The 24397-nt window shown below is 35.3% G+C and overlaps 1 protein-coding gene across 7 annotated transcripts in view; it reads right to left on the bottom strand.

The window, feature by feature from the left end:
• Positions 1-24119, bottom strand: part of GRIA4 (glutamate ionotropic receptor AMPA type subunit 4) — a 370821-nt gene extending 346702 nt beyond the window's left edge. For 2 of the 7 annotated variants that reach the window (XM_025357619.1, XM_025357623.1), the window contains exons 1-3: positions 23307-24119; positions 22660-22837; positions 21313-21471 (exon numbers count right to left, since the gene is read on the bottom strand). In XM_025357619.1, the coding sequence (XP_025213404.1) occupies positions 21313-21471; positions 22660-22747 (247 nt within the window). In that variant the 5' untranslated portion in view covers positions 22748-22837; positions 23307-24119. Of the gene's footprint in view, positions 1-21312; positions 21472-22659; positions 23241-23306 lie in introns of those variants that run through there. The other 5 variants (XM_025357620.1, XM_025357624.1, XM_025357622.1 and 2 more) reach the window with 4 other exon arrangements.
• Positions 24120-24397: the final 278 nt, after the last annotated feature.

Below are 24397 nucleotides of genomic sequence, written 5' to 3'. Positions count from 1 at the left end.
ATAAGTTTGTTTTTCTTTAATAGTCTCTAAACTCCAGTGCAATTACACTTGATCTGCAGATTCACAGCTTGAATAATGATGCACATTTGCATTCAGAAATATTTACTAAGAGTTTACCACAATTTTTACTAGAGTTTACAGCAAATATACTGTGCTATGAACTATATTCAGGGGATATAAAGGAAAAATAGATATAGACTGTGCCCTCAAGAAGCTCATAGTCTACTGAACAGATTGTAAATTGACATTTTAAAATTAGTTTCTTTGAATTTGACAAAAAATAAATAAATAGAAATATGCATAAATCTAAGAAATGCCAACATTGTCAGCTGTGAAACACATGCACATTAAAAAATGAATCTTTTGAATTTAAGTTCGTTTTCAAACAGAAATCCATATAATGGCATAATAAAGTTCATCTTTTCAAATCACACTAATTCATTGAGTCATTAGTGAGCACCTATAGAAGTTACCTTTCTTGTAACATAGAAAATAAAACATAATATACTATGACACACTTGACAGCTAACTCAGTCAGCTCCGAAACAAACTCGTAATATTGCTTTAGGACCTTTTATTTCATATGTATTTCCTGGTGAACAGTACCGTCTTCCCAAGTTACAATTCTCAAGACCCCTTTTCTCTCACCTCTATCAGCCATTGAAGTGTGCATTTTATTTTGTATATATGAGGCTCAGGGGTGTTACAAATTACTATTTCTGTGTTTACTGTGGTTATATTAATGCTTAGAGGTCTGTGCCTAAACACTTTTAACACTTTTTACAAACATTTTTCTTTCTTTTTGATTATTTATTATTTTGGAGAAATGGGGTCCCGCTATGTTGCCCAGACTGGTCTTGAACTCTTGGCCTCAAGTGGTCTGCCTGCCTCAGTTTCCCAAAGCACTAAGATTATAGTCAGCCACATGCTTGGCCCCTAAACACTGCATATGATGTATTTTAATGCACATTGCTTTACATATTTCTAGTGAAATCAAGGCAAGTTGTAGTTTCGGTCAATTTATAACTTAGACTCTGAAACTCAAAGAGGATGATTAATTTGCCAACAATTCACATAGCTAATGAACAGCAAAGCTGGGTGCTGAATCCAGGCCTTGCTTCAGAGGCTATGCTCTTCTACACCAGAGAGCCAATTTTGGAAGAATGGAAGTGTTTCTACAAATGAAAAAACATGATGACAGACATTAAAGCAGTGCTATGGTTTTGAAATTGGGAAAGTGGAAGCTTAAACAGACGTATTTGGAGTAGAGGTTCTTTTGTGGAGATGAGATGGGAAGTCAGCTAAAACTTTAGACTGAAGAAAACCCAAAACAATAAGAAATAATAAGAGATGAGAGAGGAGGAAGACATTAATTCAGTTCATTTCATTTTCTTACATCTATCCTCTTTATTCTCTAAATTGATACTGCATACCCATGACAGAATTACTGTCCTTGAATTATCAATCCCCTGTCCAAATCATCCCTGTTATCAAATTCAAACTTTTATTTTATTTGCTTCTAAAGTCCTGAATTTATAATTAGGCTTCTCCCCACCTGTTCTCCCTCCCTCCAACACTATTCATTCATATCAAATGAGATGCTTTCCTGTGCCACCTCGTCCCTTTTTGTAGCTTAGGGTTTTTTATTTGCTCTGTTCAACACTCTTTTATACCCCTCTTTACCTCCTCATTCACTCAAGATTAAACTTCACTTTCTAAGTCTAATTTTTATAAAATCTGGCCCCTCCTAATAGTATTTCTTTGGCAATTATGATACAATGCACAACACCTTCTAATTTAACACATTCTTATCACGTTATTTCATAGTAAGTTGCTTCTGTCTTTCCAGCATATTATAAGCTTTGTAAGGCCCAATGTCAAGTCTGATTTTCTTTTTCAATAAAGTGTGTGGCACAGCAAAGAAAGCAAGACAGTTGCCAAGTGAACATTCAGTTAATTAAAGTTACAATTGAACATTTAAGAAGCTGCATATTAACAGGGGCAAATAACTTGGTGGCAAACACACACAGAGATGCATAAGTAATATAGAATATAGAAGTGACAAGTAGTTTGTGATCTATGAGACAATATAAGTGGTTCAGATTCACAAATTGTTGAGTCTAATCTGGGGCTGCCAAAGGATTTTGTTTTATTTCATTGCTCATTTCTCTCCATATAAATTCTGACATCTAAGTAAATCGGTCCAATTTTACTTATTAATCAAATTAGTCTGGGTAATGCACAGTCCTTTTCTTTCTTCTGTTTTTTCAGTTTTGTTCGAGATAGCCAAGCTATCCTTCTGGCTCATGAAAAGAGAAAACATATTTTAAAGTATATTATAGATACATGCACTAGCACAAGTGAGGCTGGCTGTCTCCTTCCCAATATAATCACAGCTTTTTTCACATTACACTGAGATTTTCAGTGGTCTTCATTAGACTGTGATCTACTTGGGAGCAAAGAGACCTGTGTCCTTAGAGTGAAATATTACTTTAGACACAGAAAAAATGTCTTTGGGTACAAGTGAGAGGATTTTAGTAGGTCTAGATACTTGGTAATAAACAAGGTGGGGAGTAGAAGTGAGAAAGAACCTTTGGGGTTTAGATGAGAATTTTAAACAAAGCGCTGTGATGTCCCTGCTCATGGGCAGGCATCCTGGCATAATTCAAGTGAAATAATCTGCATGAGACATAAGAACTCAGAGGGAGGATGGAGGACAACTTGTATGACTGTCCCTTTCACTTCAACACTCTCATGATAGGACTCTGAGATTGTAAATCTTGAAGGCAAGGTGTTTTAATGAGTAATGACCTTTATGATCCTTCACCAGTCACTTACTCATATGGAAAAGTCCATAAAAAACTGTTTTCCATTTTTTAATTAATTTTTTAACATTTTAAAAAAATTATTAATCTTTTTTTTCATTAATGCCTTACTTGGATACTCAAAATTTGAATTAAAACAGTAACACATAGCCATCAATCCTTAAATCCCTTTGTTTTCATATCCACGTATTTAGTGGGGTTTTTTTTTTTTTTGACCGAGTCTTGCTCTGTCGCTCAGGCTGGGATGCAATGACATGATCTCAGCTCACTGCAACCTCCGCCTCACGGGTTCAAGCAATTCTCCTGCCTCAGCCTCCTCAGTAGCTGGGATTACAGGCACGTGCCACCTTGCCTGGCTAATTTTTGTATTTGTACTAGAGACGGGGTTTCACCATGTCAGTCAGGCTGGTCTTGAACTCCTGACCTCGTGATCCACCCTCCTTGACCTCCCAAAGTGCTGGGATTACAGGCGTGAGCCACTACGCCCCGCCTAGTGGGTGTTAATTTAGTGCTATTATACGCCAGGCATTGAGCCATGAGTCAAGCAGTAGAAATTTACTCACAAATACATTAGCATCCCAGTCACTCAGTGTGGGGAGTGTAAATAAATAATAATATCACATGGTATCACATAGTAAGGTAAGTTCAAGGTGCCTTGAGATCATAGCAAAGTGGAGCCTAAATCAATCTGGGGTGGTCAGAAAAGACTACCTAAAGAAAGTGACCAGATGGCCAAGAGCCACAGGCTCACTCATGCAGCTACTGTCCTTTATACAGAATTGAAAATAAGATATGGTTAGTAAGTTATAGATTTCAATTGATGATGACAAATGCTTGTAATCACAAATTTTCTTGGCTCTTTTAATGAGCTATAGTAAGCAAATGTAATGATGATAATTTTAGTTCATTAAAGCTTATTTTCATTTTAAATTAATGAAAGTATGTAACCAAAGAGATCAAGCATGGCAATTACCAAGTGGGTAAGATATGTAGACAACAAATGCTGATAATGACTAAATTGCTAAAAGATCCCCTTAGTTTATCTGTTCCTTTGGACAGAGCAAGACAAATTCAACATTTTGTAACAAAATCACCACATTTTCTTTTATTTAGGTATTGTGAATCAGGAAAAGTGTTAATATATGCTCTTTGTAAACATGTAAAAATTTAGAACTGTGTACATTAAAAATAGCAATTCTGCATTATAACAGGAAAGAAAAATAATCACTATCAACATTTGAATATAGTCTTTTTCAGTATCTTTTATATACTATTGTTCTTTTGAAATGGCAATCAAAAGAGAACCTATATTTTTCCCTCACCATTATATCTTATGTATTTCCCATATGTTAAAAATCTCTAAATCATGAGTTTAATAGCCATATAATAATATTTATAATTTAGCTATTCTGCCTAATAGCCCATTGCCTGCGGTCCAATAATTTTCAAAAGCTAGAGTATTACTATCACTAAATGGAAATGGAAAATGTCCCTATTTATGTATTTTCGTATTTATTTTTAATTTATTTTTTTAGAGACAGTGTCTCACTTTGTCACCCAGCCTGGAGTGCAATCATAATTCACTGCAGCCTTCAACTCCTGGGCTCAAGGGATCCTGCTGCCTCAGCTTCCTGAGTAGCTGGGACTATATAGCAGTGGCAGCCACGCTGAGTAATTTTTTTTATTTTTATTTTTTTGGGGAGAAGAGGTTTCACCATCTTGCCCAGACTAGCCCTTTAAAATATGATACAATATAATTTTTGCACACTGATTTTGTATCCTGAGACTTCGCTGAAGTTCCTTATCAGCTTAAGGAGATTTTGGGCTGAGATGATGGGGTTTTCTAAAGATAAAGAGGTTAAGACGTTGCTGTTTTGAAAATAAAATACTAGTTTAGCAACAAAGTCCTCTCAATAAAAATATTGAAACTTGTTTTCTAATCTGTGATTTATCAATTCTATAAAACGAGGCTTATTTTCACAGTGACTTTGTTTGCATAACACACAATCATTAGCAAATTTTGTGAAATAAAGAATAAAATGCTAAAGGTATGTGCATTATTCTGTTCTCACGCTGCTGTAAAGAACTGCCTGGGACTGAGTAATTCACAAAGGAAAGATATTTAATTGACTCACAGTTTCACATGGCTGGGGAGACCACAGGAAATTTACAATCATGGTGGAAGGGGAAGCAAACATGTCCTTCTTCAAATGAAGGCAGGAAGGAGAAGTGCCGAGCAAAGAGAGAAATCCCCTTACAAAACCATCAGATCTCGTGAGAACTCACTCACTATCATACCCCCTTGATTCAACTACTTCCCACCCGGGTCTCTCCAACGACTCATGGGGATTACAGGAAATACATTTCAAGATGAGATTTGGGTGGGGACACAGTCAAACCATATCAGTATGTATATATTATATATGTACATGAAAGGTCTGATATTTGATGCATAACAAATATAGTGATTTATAAAGTTATTCTGAACTCTATATGTGTTGGCTGTATTTTTATTTTTAAGAAATAAATTTGTAAATAATGGTGTGCAAAGGTATGCACATGAAAGTTCATAATTCATTATTTTGAAGAGAAGGAATAACCATATCTTGCGAATTATTTATGTTACTATCTCACTGTATTTTTCCCTTTGGCAGGCTCTGTGTGTGTGTGTATGTGTGTGTGTGTACATATACACACATATATATGATGGCAATTGTACTAATTATTATTTTAATCTTGCAATTGTTCAACTCATTTTTTAACAAGTTTTTATTACTCTGTAATATGGGATTGAGTGGCAAGTCACGGTTGTAGTACAGATTCTTATTTTTGCCAACTAAATTAAATAATTAACTTCTATCAAGAATAACTTTAAAAAAGTGAAGGATGCTTGATATTTAATCAGTAATAGACTATATAGTGTTCTATAGGCATCTGTATTAATTGGTAGGGAGATTTTATTGACTTTATGCATATTATAAAAGGTGCTTAATTTTTGTTTACTTTCCTCCCACCAAATGCCAGCTCTTTTCGAACCTGGTTATTATGACCGACTTGGTTTACAGTTCTGAAGATATATGATTGCAATGATAAGCTAAGTATTTGTGGCTAGAACTAACAGTTCTTGCTGAAAAACAGTGAGCAGGATTACATACAATAATAGGTTTTACAAACAGCAACTGAAGTAACAAAATAGCATTCCTTGTCTAGGAAACGGCTTCTTAGTGTATTTGTTATGGGAAAGGAACCACATTTTGCTGTATACATGAATGATGAACCGTGCTGTTAGAAGTCTTTTTAAAACACAAATATAATTATGTTACAGACTGCTTAAAATAATTCTTGTTGTTTTCTGTGGCAGAATATGGCATAACATCCTTATCCTATTCTCCAGGGCAGTTTACAAGGCCCCTCCCTGCCTCTCCAGTGCTGTCCAGTCACTCTCCCAACCCCTCCACTCCACCATCTGCCATCCCCGCTACCCCTACTCTCTTCTCCAGATACATTATCGTTCTCCAATGTCATCCATACACCTTACACTTTTTCCTGTAATGCTGTTTTCTCTGCCTGAAATATTTTTCTTTCTCTTTAGAGTATAGCAGAATCTCGTGTCTTTCAAGGACCAAGCAGATTGTCATATAATTTCTGAATTTCCCCCCAACATCTTATGAGAGGTGAAGAAAAGGAAATAGAAAATATTGGGATAAAATGAACAGCAGTGTTTTCCTGTATCATTTATTTACTAGAATTTCCAAATATCTGCACAAGACACACAATGCGCCTATCTTTACTTGAACATCAGTCAGGACTGGTGTGGAATATCTATGCTCCTCTATATCACTGGTGCTTTAAAAAATTACTCGACTAGCTCTATGAGCTCCATAAATCAGTATTACATTTTGAGAGCATCTTTTTTTTTGCATCTGACTAGAACAATTTCTACCATGACCCTGGCCCTTCTGTAAGAAAATATAACAAAATAATAAAAATAAAAACAAAGCATATAAAGAGTCTACATAAAAAATTCCTGAATCTAGAACTGTTGGCACAAGTCAGATGGAGAACTCTCATGATCAACAGATTTCCTTAAGCAGCTTGGCTGGATCTTAATTAATTTAACCATTCCCCAACTAACTATTGCTAGGTAATGCTGTAATGAAATGTTCGTGTCTAGAGGTTTTCCTATATTCATGGGGTCAAACGATTCCCAAGTTTAATGGCTTTTGATAAATTGTTACAAATTGATTTTCAAAGGCTTTGTATCAATTTTAAATGTCCCAGCTATCTTGAGTGACTTAACATTCTCTTCATCTTTACCACCAAAATTAGCTAATTTATTATGTAAAATTGTTATCTCAATTTGTTTTTCTCTATTAAGGTTAAATATACTTCACAGTTTGTTTACTGGGCTTATTTATTTATTCCAATGTGAATTATTTGTTATATATCTTCTGTCCTTTCTTTTCAATCTGAGTGCCAGGTGTGTGTGTGTGTGTGTGTGTGCGCTTTCCTTTATCCAATGTAGTTGCATTGAAATATTTCCCCAAGATTTCACGGCCCTTATGTTTCTTTTAGTTTAAAAAGTTTACCAGTATAGTGAAATGGCAACTGTTATGAACAATATGGAGAAATTTGATCAAATTAATTATTTTTAAAAGAATCCACATGTAACTGCCCACACGTACCTAAAATGTATTCATTCATATCCTGGCATCATCCCACATCTATCCTATATCACAGCCTGTTCTGCATTTTAATCAGCAATATGGATAATCATATAGTAAAAGAGTCCAACATAATTTAAAATAGTTTATAGCTAGTTGAATTAAGATTGAGGATGGTCTAGATGTTTCCAAACAAATTAAATTTTAAGAGTGAACATAAAAAAAGATTTCTAACTGTGAATTTTTTTAAATGTTCTATGGAGAGGTTAATTTGTAGCAATTCGTGTGGAAAAAGAACAGAGTGTGAGCATAGACTTAACAGGAACCAATATAGCGATGCAACTGAATAATTAAGACCCAAATAATCTTGGGCTACTCTTTATATGTATAATGCCTAAATAATTGGAAGTAATATTCCCATCCAGACAGATCAGGTTAGGCCATAATCATGAGTGTCAGGAATGTGGAGTTTAATTCTATACTGATCCTAACAGGAGCGTATTGTGGGAGTTAATTTCAGTAATTATATTTCAACAAAATTTCAGTAAGTCCAGGGGACAACCAGAATGCCAGAATTTGGATGTTAAAGGTTTTAGAAACTATGTTATGTAAAAAAATGTTATTTAGCTTGAGAAAGCACTAAAGGGATGTGTGATACCTGTTTTTTAAAAATGCAATGAGTGTGAGTCATAAGAAGATTAACCAGATTTGTTTTGTGTTATTCAATTCTGGCTAAGAATTTGTTGTTACAGATATCCAGTCAAGAAACAGTCTCTCTCTCTTTCTCCCCTACTTCCTCCAACAAACAGTCTGCAAACATATGCGTACAGAACATTAATGTTCCAGACACTGTAATAGGCCCTCATGATAGAGTTTTTAATATGGTATCATCTTCGTTGTCACGGAACTCACAGTCCGTGACAGTGTTGACAGTGTTGACTGTCAACAGTGTTGACAGGTTATCTATCTATCTGCCTATATATGTCTGTCTGTCTGTCTGCCTCTCTCTCTATCTTCCAAGGCATATACAAGATACAGAGACTACCAAAAAGGAAATTTGATTATTAAAGCAAAATCTGACCAACATCTGTGTTGAATGGGATATCACATAGACATTTTTAAATTTATAATCACAGTATCTGTGCTGCTTTCCAAAAATAATGTGCATAGTCTAAAGGTATATATATTCTATATGTAGTACTTGTATACATATGTCTTACATATACATATATAATATGATTTTAGAAAAATCGAAGATGTAAAAACAACTAAAAATGTTTAAAATGAGGAGTAATGTTATTACTAAATAGTAAACTTGGAAATGAGCTTCCTAGTTGTCAGAGAAGATAAAGTAACATTTTGACTTAACAAACTTCCTATTAAGAAAGGAGGAGACATGCATGTTTTCTTGGGAGGAAAAAAGGGATCACTTTATATTGATGTTAAATTTTTGGAACAAAAAGTGATGAATTCCCTTTCAGACTTGCCTAGGAAAGACTGTATACATAGTTAAAGATTAAGTAATTAACCAAGGATAACCTAATTTCAAATAAGGAGGGAATAAAGAGTTATGAAAACTAACAAATTGCTCGTGAGATTTACTATAGAAGGTGCAATGTAGATGATCAAGAACTGAAAGGAGTAATGTCATACATCTGACTCTAACCCACTCTTTCCAAGAGCTTCCTAGTTCCAAGAAGTGCTGAGGAAGCAGCCAATGTCTGAACAGATGGGATTCTCCTGAGTGTGCTTGCTAGTTCACCTGGGCTTCCCAAAAGGGCTTTCTCCTACTTTGAGAGTGGTTTGTATAAGCATTTTCAATTTCTTTTGTCAGCAGACACTAAATGTTATATGCACCTAGAATTTATCTTCTATCAGATTTAAATTTATCAAAGTGCAATCTGACCAGCGCAATGTACGTCAATTTGCACAGTCCTAACTTCTTTCTTCTAGGATATATTTTCCTTATACTCAGCTCATATGTTAAATTGAATTTAACGGAAACAAATGAGAAAAAATGCTTAAGATAAACAAAATATGTAATATTTATTTTGGATCTACTATCCCATTGTCTTTATATCCTTCACTTGACTTTTCGCTAATACAACACAGGAAAAGTGTTAGCTATTTGAAGGATACCCCAAAGATGAATGAAGAGAAAACTCACCACCAATTTCTCATTCATTTATTCAAAGATATTTACTGATTCCTATTTTGCACCAAACATTGTGAGAGGTTATGAAGACAGAGTGTTTAAAAAGTAAGACACAGCTCTGAAAGTTTTTATTCTAATGAGAAATATAGATGATAAATAGGTAAACAAATATTTGGAAATAATAGTTACAGATTGTGACAAAAAAAAAGCAAAGATGATCATTACATTGGCAATTTGATATAGAGTGATTGGTGTTTTGGTGTGGGATAAATTAGGCTACAGAGGTTAGCCAGCAAAGTTTTCTGAGATGGTGACGTTTAACCTGAGTCTTAAAGGTTCAGAAAACTCTAGTTAGGCAAATAACTGTATTGGAGGAGTCCGATAAAAGGGAATGGCAGGTACAAGGGCATACCAGAGTGGACCCCAGAATGGTGAACAAGACAAAGAAGTAGGCAAGAGTCAGTTCATGCAGGACCATGGTAAAGAGTTGGAATTTTATTCTAAAACAATGAAAAGTCATCGGAGGGTTTTAGGTACAGAAATAACAGTCTCTGATTTATAAATTCAGAAGGGTACCCCCTGCTCAAATATGTTAAGTAGATGGAGAAAGGTAAAAAGCAGAAGCAGGAGATTAATTATGAAATTATGAAAGTAGTACCAATTGGGAATGCAAATGAGAACAACTTTTCATTCGAGAACAAAAAATAGTTCTAGCCTTTGATCCAGCAATCCCATTACTGGGTATCTATACACAGGAAAATAAATCATTATAAAGATACCTGCACTCATATGTTTATCACAGAGCTATTCACAACAGAAACATCATTGAATCAATCTAAGTGTCCATCAGTGGAGTACTGGATAAGGAAAATATGGTGTGTGTGTGTATATATATATATATATATATGTATGTATATACATATGGTGTATACACATATGGTGTGTGTGTATATATATATATATGTACATATATATATGTAAAACAATGAAATATTACTTGACCATAAAAAAGAATGAAATTGTGTTGTTTTCAGCAACATAGATGGAACTAGAGGTCATTATCTTAAGTGAAACAAGTCAGACACAGGAAGTCAAATATTACTTGCACTCATTTATAAGTGGGATCTAAGCGATGTGTACTCATGGGCAATTGAGTTTGGACTAATAGACATTGTAGACTCTGAATAATGGGGGGCGTTGGAGAAGGGTGGATGGTGATAAATTACTTAATGAGTACAATGCACGTTATTCAGGTGATGTATACTCTAAATGCCCTGACTTCATCACTACACAATCTATACATATAACAAAACTGCATTTCTACCTCATAAATTCATATAAGTAAAAAAATTAAAGTAGAACCATTGATTTGAACATGGAGGGTGAAATAGAGATGGAGAAAGTGAAAATGTAATGTATTTTGGAGGGAGAGGCAAGGTGATTTGATCAGGTGGTGAGTGACAATCAGAAGAAAGAAAAAAGAAGGAAATAATAGAAGGAGCAAGACTATCAGAAAGGAGTAAATAAGTGAAGAACAACAAATAGGACAGCTTCAGAAGACAAAGAGCAGAATTTCTGTCCAAGCTCAAATTCAGTCAAAAAAGAGCATCGGTTTTGCACAAATGTAGCAGTTCAAAGTACTTTTAAAAGAGCAGCTTATGCAAATAAATAGCACCAAAAAAACTCACAATGATCAGTTTCTAACGTAAGAAAATAAATTTCAGAAGAGTTAGTGTTACAAATATAAAATTAAAAATTATAAATATGTTAAAAAAAGCAGAATAACATTTTTATAGTTGTAAGGCTAGGAATGCCTTTTTATGCTAACACAACACCCTGAAGCCATAAAGAAAATGAGTCACAAATTTGGCTAAATAAAAAATTTAAATGTTTGTGTGGCAAAAGACATCATAAATGAATCTGGAAGCCAAAGGGAAAGTGGAAAAATAATTTGCAACATATATGACAAAGGGTTAATTTCTATAGTATGTAAAACACTCTCACAACTGAAAAAGGAAACATTTGCAAAGGAAAAGAACAGAGAAAGAAGGACACAGATCTGATAAATAAGAGAAAATTGTCTAAGCCTCCTAATTAACCAAAAATGTGTAAATTAAAGCAGCAATGAGAAATCATCCTCACCCATCAGGACAAGCAAAGATTCAAAAAACTGATAATCATTACTGTTGGCAAGTAATAGAAAAAAATTATTCTCACATACTGGTTGTTGTAAATTTAAATAAATTTTGAAAAGAATATTTATTAAAAGCATAAATCTAAATTATTTGATATAGCAATTTCACCTCCAGGAATTGATCTTGCAGGAATAGTCACTCAGGTACAGGAAGTTTTACTGTTGTTTAGTTTGTAATATCAAAGACCTGAATGTAATATCAAAGACCTAAATGTTGATCCCGAGGGGATTGAGTACATTAATAATAGAAAATTCATACCATGGCATGTTATGCAGCAGTACAAGAAAATGAAGCAGTTTTTAAATATCAAAACATACCTTTTATGATTAACAGAAATAAACCATTAATAAGATATAGCTATAAAATATTATCTATTAAATACTTTTATTTCTAGATATATACTAGAAGCTTATGTTTAGAGTACTGTCTGTTTCTCCAGGTCTATACAGAAAAAAAAAGTCTGGAAAGATCTGTAGCAAACTGTTTAGTCCGATTAGCTCCAAGTGCTGAGATTAAGGAATATTCTAACTTTTTAAGATTTCTGAAGTATTTGAAATTTTTACAAGTATGTGTGAGTCTTAAGATAAAAATATAAAAAATGGGAAAATCACAGGGCATAATATATTTAAGGTCTGCTCATTTTGGAATAAACATATCAGCAACAAAAATAAGCAAATAGTGATTACAGCTTATAGTATAATTTTTGCTATTTCTGGAAAAACAGAGTGGCTTATTGAAAGAAGGAATATATCTCAAATATTTGTTATCTTTTATTTCTAACATAGCATTAAACTTTTATTGACAATATCAACAGTTTTCTTAAGTCAGAGGCACCTGATGATGCTCTAAAACTGAGCAATTTGGAGGTAGCGTGGTGTTCTTTAGGACACTCATCACCATATTTATTTGAAATCCAAAAATATGACCCCCCAAAAAATAGAAACAAAATACTTGATAGCTCAGTAAATATTTAAGTGAAGCATTCTGAAACATAGTTTTGAATATCTGCAGTTATCCTGAAATCAAATAATTTTGCTGTAAAAATATGTAGTCTGGCCAACTAATGAAGCATCCAACACTGTTTACATAACAGTTAAAAGAGTCATTTAGTCGTTTTTACAGTTGGTTGTGTTTATGACATGAATTTGGCAATATAAAGTAATGGGGGTGTTACCATTTAGGATTCTGAAATTTTTGTGCTGCGTTACAAACCACATAGAAAAATCAATATGTCCATATTTGTTGGAGTAAGTAAAAGTTGTGACAGAGGTAACTTTAAGAAAAACATCTTGATATCAGAATTAAGAGTTAACCGGCGACAATCACACTGAATGCTGGGCATTTTGTCAGTACTATACTGATCAAGATGCTGTGGTATGAATGGCAGGCAAATAAATCCTCTATTGGCTAAGAAAACTGACTTTAAATTCAGATGCCCTGGATACTTTGTCGTCTTAGACAAATTTTCTAAGCTATGCAAATCTTCAGGTTCTTCATCTATAAAATGAGAGTAATAAAATGCCTACTTTTGAGTTTTGTAAGAACTGAGATCACAAAATCTGGTACACAGTACTCTTTATAGTACTTATTATTATTACAAGAGGAGGAATGAGTTTCAAAGAACAAGGAGTTGTCAGCAATGTCAAATCCTGCAAACTATTCTGAGACGAGGCATAAGAAATAACAATTGGATTTACTAATTTGTAAGTCACTGATGACCTTCAAGAACACAGTGTTCCAGGAGTGGTGATGGTAGGGAAAAGTAAATGGTGATAAAAATAGAATGAGCTGATGTAGAATATGTAACACTTTGGGTAGTAAGAGAATGAATAAAAATTATAAGATGACAATGTGAGAGGCAGAGGACCAAGCCAAGGGGTTTTCCAGCTAAGGCACACTGATTATTTTCTATGTTAAGGAAGAAGGTAGTAGAGATGGATTTCACTAAAAAAAAATTCCTGGTTGGTTTCAAGGCTAAAATCTATTCTGCTTCTAAAATGATGAAGATGGGGAATGAAGAGCCTTTTGTTCATCTAATTTATGTGTGGCTCCTTTAGGGCTGAAGTACTGGGCCTTTTTTGTGACTGGAACTCATTGAGAAGCTGTTCAAAAGTTTGATTGTGTCTCTGTAAACACACACACACTGTGCACAAGTACACACAATTTTGCATAAAATTAGGAGAATTCATTGACCTCCTTTAATCTATCAATGAAACAATCCTCTCTCTGAATGGCCCAAAGATCTTAGATAAATTTACCCTCTCTTAAGACTTAAAAATAATTTCGATGAATATGGCTTTAGACTTGTGTACATGATTTAAAATTAACAATTCAATGAGAAGTCAAAACATTTTCTATGAAACATCAAAAAATCTATTTAAAATGACTTTTAAAAATATAAATATAAAATATAAATAACTTGAAATGTTAAAATTGGCTCAGATATACAATTTCCATATGACACAGAAAATGAAATACAGATATAACTGATTTCTAACTATATGTGGAACATTTTCCAAATTATTTTCTAATATTCATAAAATTTATATGTGATATATGTGATTTATCTGTGTTAATAGACTAGGAAATCGAGACTTAGAAGTGTTAAGTAACTTGCCCACTATCAGGCTGCCAATTCAAACTCATCTGGCTCAAAACTCCAGAGGAGATTATCTCTCCATATCTCTAAGTGAAAGAACATTCTAGGCCAATATATCCAAAAACATATGTAGTATTAGAATCTTTATGGGGTTCCTTTCTTTTTTTTATCCTGGCCAAATACAAAAGAACATTCTGAAAAGAAAAGGAAAGACCTATGTTGAAGATATTACAATTATCTTTGCAATTCTTTCTTTAAACTCTGCAGTTGTCAACAAGGTTGAGCACTGTTTACTTGATAGTTTCCCTATCTTTTGGCTTCTATTAAATTACTCTTGCCTCATTTTCCTCTGAATTCTGTGACCCCTTGTGCTCAGCCTTCTTTGTTTTACCTATTTCCTCTCTCTTCCCCTCAAACATTGGTTCTTCCTAGGGTTTGATTCTCAGCACTCTTGGCACTGCTTCTGCTCTCTTTGGGTGATCTCATTCACTTCCAAGTCTCCAAGGCTCACTGATCATCTGTCTTCAGCTCAGACTGAACCCAAAAGCTCCAGACACACATGTCCAAATCTCTACTGCACATCCCCCTTTGGATGTATTTTTAACACCTCAAAATCAGTAAGTCCATTGTAAAGTCACTCTCCCCACTCAGATCTGCTCCTTCTGTGCGTTGCTTCTTTACTCACTATCTAAACATTTGCCCAAGCCAGAAGACTGGAAAAACATCTTTTATTTTTACCACACTTCCCCTGCACCCTCCCACACAGACATCCAACCAATCATGAAGTTCCATCAAAAATTCTGCATTAGATCTGTGTGCTTTTCTCTTTCCTCCATGCTTCCACTTTTATCTCAGCAGCCATTATTCTAAATAGTATTACTTTAAGACTCGGTCAACCGGTCTTTTTTGTCCCATTTTGTCCTCTTCCAATTCATTCTCCCCCTTCAACCTAGCCTGTTCTTTATAAATGTCATTAATTGTGTTCCAATCATTTATGGGTCCCTCTTTGTATTCAGAAGAGTGTCCTGACCACAGCTACATAACCTCTGAGATCAACAGTCCCACCCCTTAGCACACCTCCTCTCCTCACATTCAATACTACTGCCAGACTAATCCATGTTCAATGGCTCAAAGACGCTTGGCTCTCCCACAACTTGGTGTCTCCTCATTCACCACTCCTTTGACAAGGCATGCTCTCCTTCCTTGTTCTTTTTCAAATGACTCAACTAGATCTTAACACCAGATCATGCAATATCATCCTTAGGATGCCATGCCAAGTTTGGTGTAATTATCCTTCCCGTTTCCCTGTCCATCCCTCTCCTAGCAATATTTCTCTGTCATAGCACTTTACCATATTGTACTGTAATCTTTACTGTAATCACTGACTTGTCTGTCTTTCCCACTGTACTATCAGCTCCTTAAGGTCAGCAACTACTCTTATAAGTTTTTGTGTTGCCAGCTGCTAGCATAATGTCTTGAATAAAGTTGCTCTTGATAAATATGTTTAATGAGTAAATGGATAATTCATTATCTCATCTAATGAATGAATGGATGGTTTCATTACATAATATGACTTCAGCCTTTGCTCTGTCATTCACTGTCATGTGATTCATGAATAGGTTGCCCAGAACTGTGTTGCCCTGTTTTCTTCAAAATGTTGCAATTAAATTAGAGAAAAGATAAATGGCAATTCCTGTTTCTTTCTTAATTCAGGCAGGCTCAATATAGATGTTATCTTTTCTACACCCTTATGGCCTTCTGGCAAAAGTACTAGGATAGTAGGTATAAGAATTGGTTCAAGCTCTGGCTTTGTAGTCTATTACCAGAGAGTCTTTGGAAAGTAAAGTAACTCCTTTGTACCAAAGCTGTCTTAACTAGAACATAATTACTTTCTTTTTAGACTGTCTCACTATAAGATTAGCTTGAGGTCAAATAAAATCATATATATATATATGAAAAATACATAAATATATATATACACACACATCTATAGTTTTAAAAAATCTATGGGTTGTCATAAAGTGTAAGGTGTATTGTTATTTATCCTTCATTTTAAAATCCAGAACAATAATAACAGTACTCTAATAAGATTTTATACATATAAAATCTTATACATAGATTTTATCATACATATATATATATATATTTCCCAACGTCAGGAAGTAAAATATTTCCTCCTTGAGAAATAATGCTTTCCAGATTGAAAAAAAATTAGGAATTTTTTTGACAGGTTTATGAAAGCTTCATCCTATGACAACTCTAAAATACATCAAATATATACAAATTATGCATCATCCTATCACTTAAGAAAGACAAAAACTGTAAGAATATGACTCATATCTTTGTCAATCTCAGGATGAAAAATTAAGGTAAGAGAGAAAACATATAAAACTAAAGAATTATTTAAAATCAACTTAGAACCTTGTTACCAATTCAAAACAAGAAAAGCCAATGAGAATCACAGTTGAGTCACATCACTCATTTTCCTAAATATAGGCAAAGGTCAAATACTATTTAATTCTGGTATTTCTTTAGTAACAACTTTGCAGGTCAAGTCATCTGAATTTTATCTTTAGCATGTTTAAGATTATTATATTAGTCCAATGTAAACTCTTAGAATGCCCTTCTAGGACTTCATGATCCTGGAAGAGAAAACGTGCATAAATATTTAAACATAGTTGAATTAAACAAAAAATGTTATGTTATTTAGTACACTTAAATTCAGTGAGTTTTTATTAAGTACCTACTTTATAAGTGGAAAATCCTGCATCGCCTACTAAGTTTAGTGTCACATCTTCAATGTATTTAAATTAACTAAACAACTTTACTTTACATATACTTTTACAAGTACTTTGTAAAGTACTGCTCATTTTGGATACTTAAGAGTCCACAAATAAATCGTCCACACAGAATTCATAGTTAACTTAAAAAAGAACAGCTTTTTCATCATTACTAGGGCATAATATTGATTCTATTTGTGATTTTTACCTTTTCAATCCATTATCTATTAAACAATTGAATAAAATGATTCCAGCTAGAAAAAGGGAACAAGGTAAAAAATATCACTCTTTAAAACAAGAAAAATGTTAATCAATTAGTCCTTTCTATCAAAATTTAAAAAGTTGAAAGTAGTCTATAAAATTCTATTATTATTTCATCAAGGTGATAATACATGTGTACTTGATCCATTCTATTGGTACTTCCTATTGCCATCTGAGATTTAAATGACTCATTTCAGAATCTGAATATTTCTGGATTATATTGGACAGGGACTGCCTTTTTAAAGGGCTGATTCTTTTACAGGATTTCCAATGTAGCTGAATTAAACTAATAATCAAAATGACTAAAATATATTTATCTTTTGCAATATTTGGAGATGGACTAATTTAGTATTTTCATTATTACTTCCGGTCAAACTGAACATATATCATCCCCCAAACCAAAATATTTCTATCCATTAACTATTGAAAAATATGAGAAAACAGCCAGCTTTTGAGTTATTTCAAATTGTTTTGTGTTGGACATATCCAATTAAACTAGCATTTTTGTTTGCAAAGGTAACTATTTTGTTATTTACCTGTGATGCAACAGTATGACATTTTAATTAAAGAAGGTTGCCTATATTAAATTTATTTTTTAAATATCCATTGTGTCATACTTCATATTTCGGATACATCGCAACAAAAATGTATACTTGTAATTATATCTTGAAATTTGACTACAAGGGCTATTACACTCACTTTTTTTTGTTATTGTAATAGGTCATAATTTTGTATTATCTGTATTTCACATAATTTTAGCTTAATATTCATCAAAGTGTGACTTTCCAACAATAGAATAATTGGAATAAACTGTAAGCCAAAATTGTTCCCTCCTCAGGAATGTGGGATTTATACCCAAAATTATAAGTTTAAATTAATCAGGTTTAGACTTATGAGGATGTAAACTCTATACATAGAATAGTTTATCTTACCATAGTATTCTTAGAGCACTAATTTAGTTTTGAGGCAGATGAACCAGCATTAAATAAGCTGTCCCCTAGATAACCAACACGCTTTATTCTTTGTCTTTTTTTTTTGAGTATACATTCCACAAAAGAATTAAACATATACTGTTTAATGGCCCTTATTCACAGAAAGACCAGATCCTGCAGTTTCACAAGGAACCACTGTAGAAAAATCATGACTAAAATAAACTTAACCAGCCACATATTATGTCTTTATATTTAATCTAACATTACAAATTTAAAAATCCAGTTCATCTCATGGTGAGGAGTAAGTTTCATGTAAATTCTCTAGAATATTAAATTTCAAGACCTATTTTTACCCTTTGGTACTCAAAGGCATAGAGCTTGATAAATGAGGTTGCCTTATGTTTACTGCTTACGTTTTACCTTTAATTAGATTGGAAAATCACGAGTCTGTATGGTCTTGGTCAGTCCATTCAACAAACACCAATCACCTGACCCACACTCTGACTATTGATTTTTTTCCCAAATTCTGCTTAAATTTGCCTTAAGGATGTTCAGCATACTCATTTGTCAAATTAACTTTCCTTTTCTCTGCTAGAAAATGTTTTCTCCTTATTTACAATTTGTTTTCTCAAAAAAAAATTTTAAACATACGCAAAATCAATTGTATGTGATTATAACAAATATTAGATCACTAATACTGTATTATACTTGGATTCTAAATAAACAGACTTAAAGTTTACTCGTGTCAATTTTCTCAATCCTTATATGTTAAAGAACAGCATACTCTACGTTTCATATTTTTTCTACTTTTTAATTCTGTATGCAACTTGCTAATATTTATCGTGTTTACAAGTCCTTTACCAGTAACACTTGATTTCACATATATTTTTATTACATAAATAAAGTAATACTAGTTACAATTATCCCAAATGAGGTTAACAAACAAAAAGGAGGAAAAGAGGATTAGCCTCATATAGTTTACACTGGAAGTCACAATACAAACTTTAGAATATTTAAGATCTTAATTTGTAAAAATGAATCAAAATAAAACAGATATATCTGCAACTTGTAAGGAAATCTTTCAAAAGTTAATAATAATAATATTTTAAAATAATTACTATTGATAAAGTACTTTCACATGTATTTGGATCATAGATTACTTTTAAAGGTAGTACGATTTGTACTGACAGAATCTTAGGAGAGACATGAAACAAATACTTAGATAAACAAATAATATTTAGGTATTAACAAGAATGCTTTCCTTAGAACTACTCAGAATGTTGACATCCCTTTTAAAACTCAGAACATAAAACTAATAACGGAGGAATTTTACCAAAAGGACTACCCACAAACCTTGTTCTAATTTATGTGTACTTCTGATTAAAAATAACTCCCTTTTGCTTTAATGCAATATTGATTTTATCACCAAATATGTCAAGAGATTTTTAAAAATTAAATAGCAACTCATAGAATCTATAGCCTTCCTGAAAAACAGTATAATTCTACACTTTGCAAAAGTGACACATGCTTCAAGCTCCTCATGAAACTAAGTTCTAAAAAGAATTAACAGTTAAAGAGACACCAAAAATTAAGAAAAATTAATCATGTTATCTGCTAGATGAATTAACAGCCGACACACACAAATTAAATAATTTAAGTTGACGAAACAGATGTCCTCCAGACAAATTTAAAAACGTTGTTTTCAATTTCACTAGTTTCCTTGTTCAGTACACTTTCTTGTACTGAAAGAATTTTAAATAAAAATGTACCCAGCTTCATACGATAAAAAGGCTTTACAATTCAGCTTGAACATTTTATTAACTGTGAAAGCATGCAAAATTTTATGTAGAAACTATTCCTGCTTCTTAAAAAATCTGTAGTCATTACCTGAATTTATTAATTGAGAACATTGGTAAATTAGCATATAAATGTGAGGAGATATTTGAAACATGCACTTCCTTCCAAAAGGAAAAGGCAATACAACTGCTATTGACTGATCATGTTTCAATGTGTTTTAAACTAATATGCAGAGTTGATTGTATTTTTTTTTTACGTTAAATTATACATTATCCTGGTGAGAGTAGAAGGAATTGTACAACTGCTTTCTTATGGCATTAGGTGAGCTCACCCGTTTAGTTTCATTGTGTGGGATAGTAGATAAAGCTGGGTTGGTTGGTGAATTCAGGGGGATGGGAGCCTAATGTGATTTGGCATCGAGGTAAGGATTCATGGAGTTATATCCACAGGATATATGCATTACTTGATAGTAAGAGGCATTTACAACCCAGAATATAAGGGCAGGGCAGCCTCAAGTGACATCACCAGATCATCTGCAGCGTCAACCAACCGACTCAAATATATATCCTCCACACCACCACTCCCCTCTTTTTCTCACTATTAGCAAGCCTTCCATGGCCTTCATCAATGTAAAAGAGCATGTGTCTTCTTTAAATGCAAGACCTATGCTTACTCAAGTGAAAAGCAAATAAGAAAAACCAAAGCAACAGAATAAAAAACTAGCTTGAGCACAATTTTCACTAAATTACATTCAGATGATAGGAATAACACTAAAATGTTAAAGGAGAATTTAACTTGGATGATCCAGACAGCTAATGAATAAAAGAGAAAGTCAGGAAGAAGCAAAGAGAGGGAAGAGAAGAAAGAAAAGAAAAATAAATTAAAGAAATTAAAGAAAAGAAGTAAATTAAAGAAAACAAAAGAAACCAGCTAAATATCCCTGAGATGAAGTCTTGTTTTTAACTCTGATTTGTCCTGAAACCAGGCAACTGTGGGAATCTTGAAATTCTTTCTAAAAAAAATTAAATAATAACAAAGAGGAAGAGGACTCTATTGCTTGGTTTTAATTCTCTTCTCATTTTTCATAACTTATGTTTTACTTACAGGCATTTGTTACAGCAAAACTGTTGGCTGTCTCAATGTTGTCCACATGAGGTACCAAATTAAAAGGAGCTTCCGACGCATTGGGGCTGGTGTTATGAAGAAAAATTGCTAATCGAAAAGCAGTGTATTCCTGATCTGTGTTTCGGATGAAGAGGCCACCTATTAAAAACAGCAGGAAAAGCACATTCAATGTTTCCTCTTGTAAACATTATACCCACCCCAAGCACAGTCAAATCTACTGCCATTCACAAGCACATACAATTAAAGAGCTATACTTGCCACATCTAGGGAGACTGCCCTTTGTCCCTAAGGTGCATGCTTAGTAGTGTTTAGAGCAGCTCAGCTTTTTCTTGTCCCAATGTGTCATGATCACAATGACCTCTGAGACCATTTAGTGTATGTTCCTTTCTCTCCGTTGCCCTCCCCGTGATTCCCAGCACACTGCTACATCAGCCACCTCAAGGCATCTCTCTCTAAGATGCATGCAGATGAGCAGAAAAGAGATTTACATTAAAATACGGAAATGAAGGGATATAGTGCCACACAGGGAAGAGGGAAATCAGAAAGAAGAAATGAACTTTATTTTCCTGCAGCTCGTGGACTCAGCCTAATTAACTCCGTTTTGTGCACAATCCATGAGAAATGATGCAGTGTTGAGGCTGGGCTTAGCTGGAAGAAATTCAATAGCTGCGTCCCATTAAAAGACAGTAGAGGAGAATAGCAAGAAAAGCCAAGGATGGAGGGTGTCCCTGGAAATAGAGTCGAGGTAGAGAAATAAGGGCAAAAGCTTCAAGAAGAAAACAAAATAAAAGGGGAGAAGCTTCCTGGAAAGGGATCTAACTTTGGAATCTGGTAACCGGTAGCAAGAAAAGGCAGGGAGTACGGGTGGAAATGTCTTTTTCCCCAAACAGTGTCTTTCTGTAATAGTAAGAAAGCTGCGGCGTCCAGAATGGGAAGAAGTGGATTTTTTTTTTTTCTTTTTTAAACAAACTCCACATCACTTTATGCTTTAGAGAAAGAGATGAAAATAAATATCATACAAAATACAACCAAATTCCCCGAAAGCTTTCCCCCAACTTATTTCAATCCTACTTAAGCGACTATAGCCAAAGGTGGAAATAGGGTTATGGGTTGAGAACGGATGGGTGGGCTGCCCTGGGTGTATTCCAAAGGAACCCGCACTAAAAAGGAAGTCTTTTTGTAAAGGAGAGGAAGGAAAAAGAAGGAAACAGAGGGGAAGGAAACTGCTGAAGGTTTCCCTGAATTGCTTATCAGCAACTCATTTAACTCACTTTCGGATATCTGCTACAACCAGCCACATGCACACCCCATCGGAACACACCTTACCTATTTGCACGCTGCTCGGAAAGGCTCCCATGGCGAGTCCCCAAAATCCAGAAAATAACAAGACAATCTGTCTGCAAATAATCCTCATCTTCTTTTCTCCTCTCCCTGGCGCGCGCTCTCTCTCTTTCTCTCGCACTCTTCCTAAAGGCTGTTCAGAGAAGCATTGAAGACGATGGCGCTAAAATTAAAATCAACCAAAAAAAAAAAAAAAAGAAAAAAGAAAAAGGAAAGAGGTTTCGGTGGTTTAAGATTATGACTATTTCCCCTTAGCAATCCATCCCGAGCCGCCAGATTTTTCCCGCAGTCTCCATAGCCCTGGGAGAGGTTTTCTGTCCGGCTGCAAATGTTGCACATGCAAAAGATGGTGGTGGAGCGTCTAGTGGCTGCTCGCAGGGATGAGACATGCGCTCTATCTTTGCCTCACTCGCACTCGCGCTCGCCCCTTGCTTTCTCACATACACACAAACACTGGCGCCGCGGGCGCCGCGGTCGCCGCACGCGGTCCCCAGCTCGCACCAGCCGACATCCCCCCAAGCCTGCACCAGCCCGGAGCAACGCTGCCCTCCCGGCGTCCCCTCCCCGAGCGCGCACTCCCTCCGCACGCCCCTCGCCCACCACTCGGCTGGCTTCACCCCCTGAGCGCTCACCGGAGCGCCCCAGTCTCCCCGACACTCCGGAGTCAGTCAGGAGACAGGTTTTCCTTTCTCACCACTCGCTGACTCCCTCCTCTTTTCTTCCTCTGTTCGCAGAGGGACCGACTCTGGGGATGGGCACCCCCAGCGCCCCTCTCTTGGTTTTCCTGGCACCTCTGCTTCCCGGCTGCGCTAGGCAGAAAATTGGCCCACGGGCCAGGTCTGCAAGCCCCAATCGGGGGCTCCGGGGGATTAGTACCTCCCCATGCCCCCGGGCCCCTGCCGCATCCTTGCAGGTTCGCGAGGAGGACGGGCTGCCTCCCTCTCCTACAGTCCTGGCTTCCCTCTCAGCCTAGCCCTCTTCTGCCACTGGGCTGCGCGCGGGGGACTCCGGTCCTCGCTGCAGCAAAGATTTCTCACCAGCAAACAGCCCGGGAATCTGGAGAGCCTCACAAGGGAATGGATGAGGTGAAAGGGTTCAGCGAGGGATGAGAGGAGAAAAGACAAGCAAAGGGCAGCCTCGGGCGGGTTTAAGAGGCCAGGACCAGGAGAAAAGAATTGGAGGAGGTAAAGATGGGAAAGAGAGCCAGAGAAGTTGAAATATCCTGGGAAGGGGAGGAGGGGGTAAAAGGTTATTTTAAATAACTGACAAAGTTTAGGGTACTGAACGGGATGGGGGAAAGACTGAGAAATGAAAATTGAAAGAGGCCTCTAACATTCTGTTTGAAAGGCATGAAGCAGAAATAGGAATAAGAACTGTGTGAAGTATAAAGTAGGAAAAGTGATTAAAGATCCGATTGCTTTCTACCCAGTCACCCATTCCGGAGGACCCTTTCTTTCTGTGCTGTGGTCCATGGCAGCAGCAGGAGGGACACAGCCAAAGGCTGATGAAGGACCAGAAGGGCAATGCTTGGGGCAGTGGACACAGGTGTCTGACAGGAAGATAGTGTTTTTCGTGCACATCTCCTCTTGTCTGGGACTCTGGAATGCTCACTCTGCTCCACGCCACCTCCAGGTAGACTTAAGCACTTCATTGATGATGTCAATAGTTGTTTTGACTGGGTAGAAGTGAAAATGAATTATCCTAGAAAGTTTTGGGGTTACAG

Source organism: Theropithecus gelada, chromosome 14, assembly GCF_003255815.1.
Source record: "Theropithecus gelada isolate Dixy chromosome 14, Tgel_1.0, whole genome shotgun sequence".
Lineage (NCBI taxonomy): Eukaryota > Metazoa > Chordata > Mammalia > Primates > Cercopithecidae > Theropithecus > Theropithecus gelada.
Note: the sequence above shows the minus strand (reverse complement) of the source record. Positions and strands in the feature narration are given on the sequence as shown.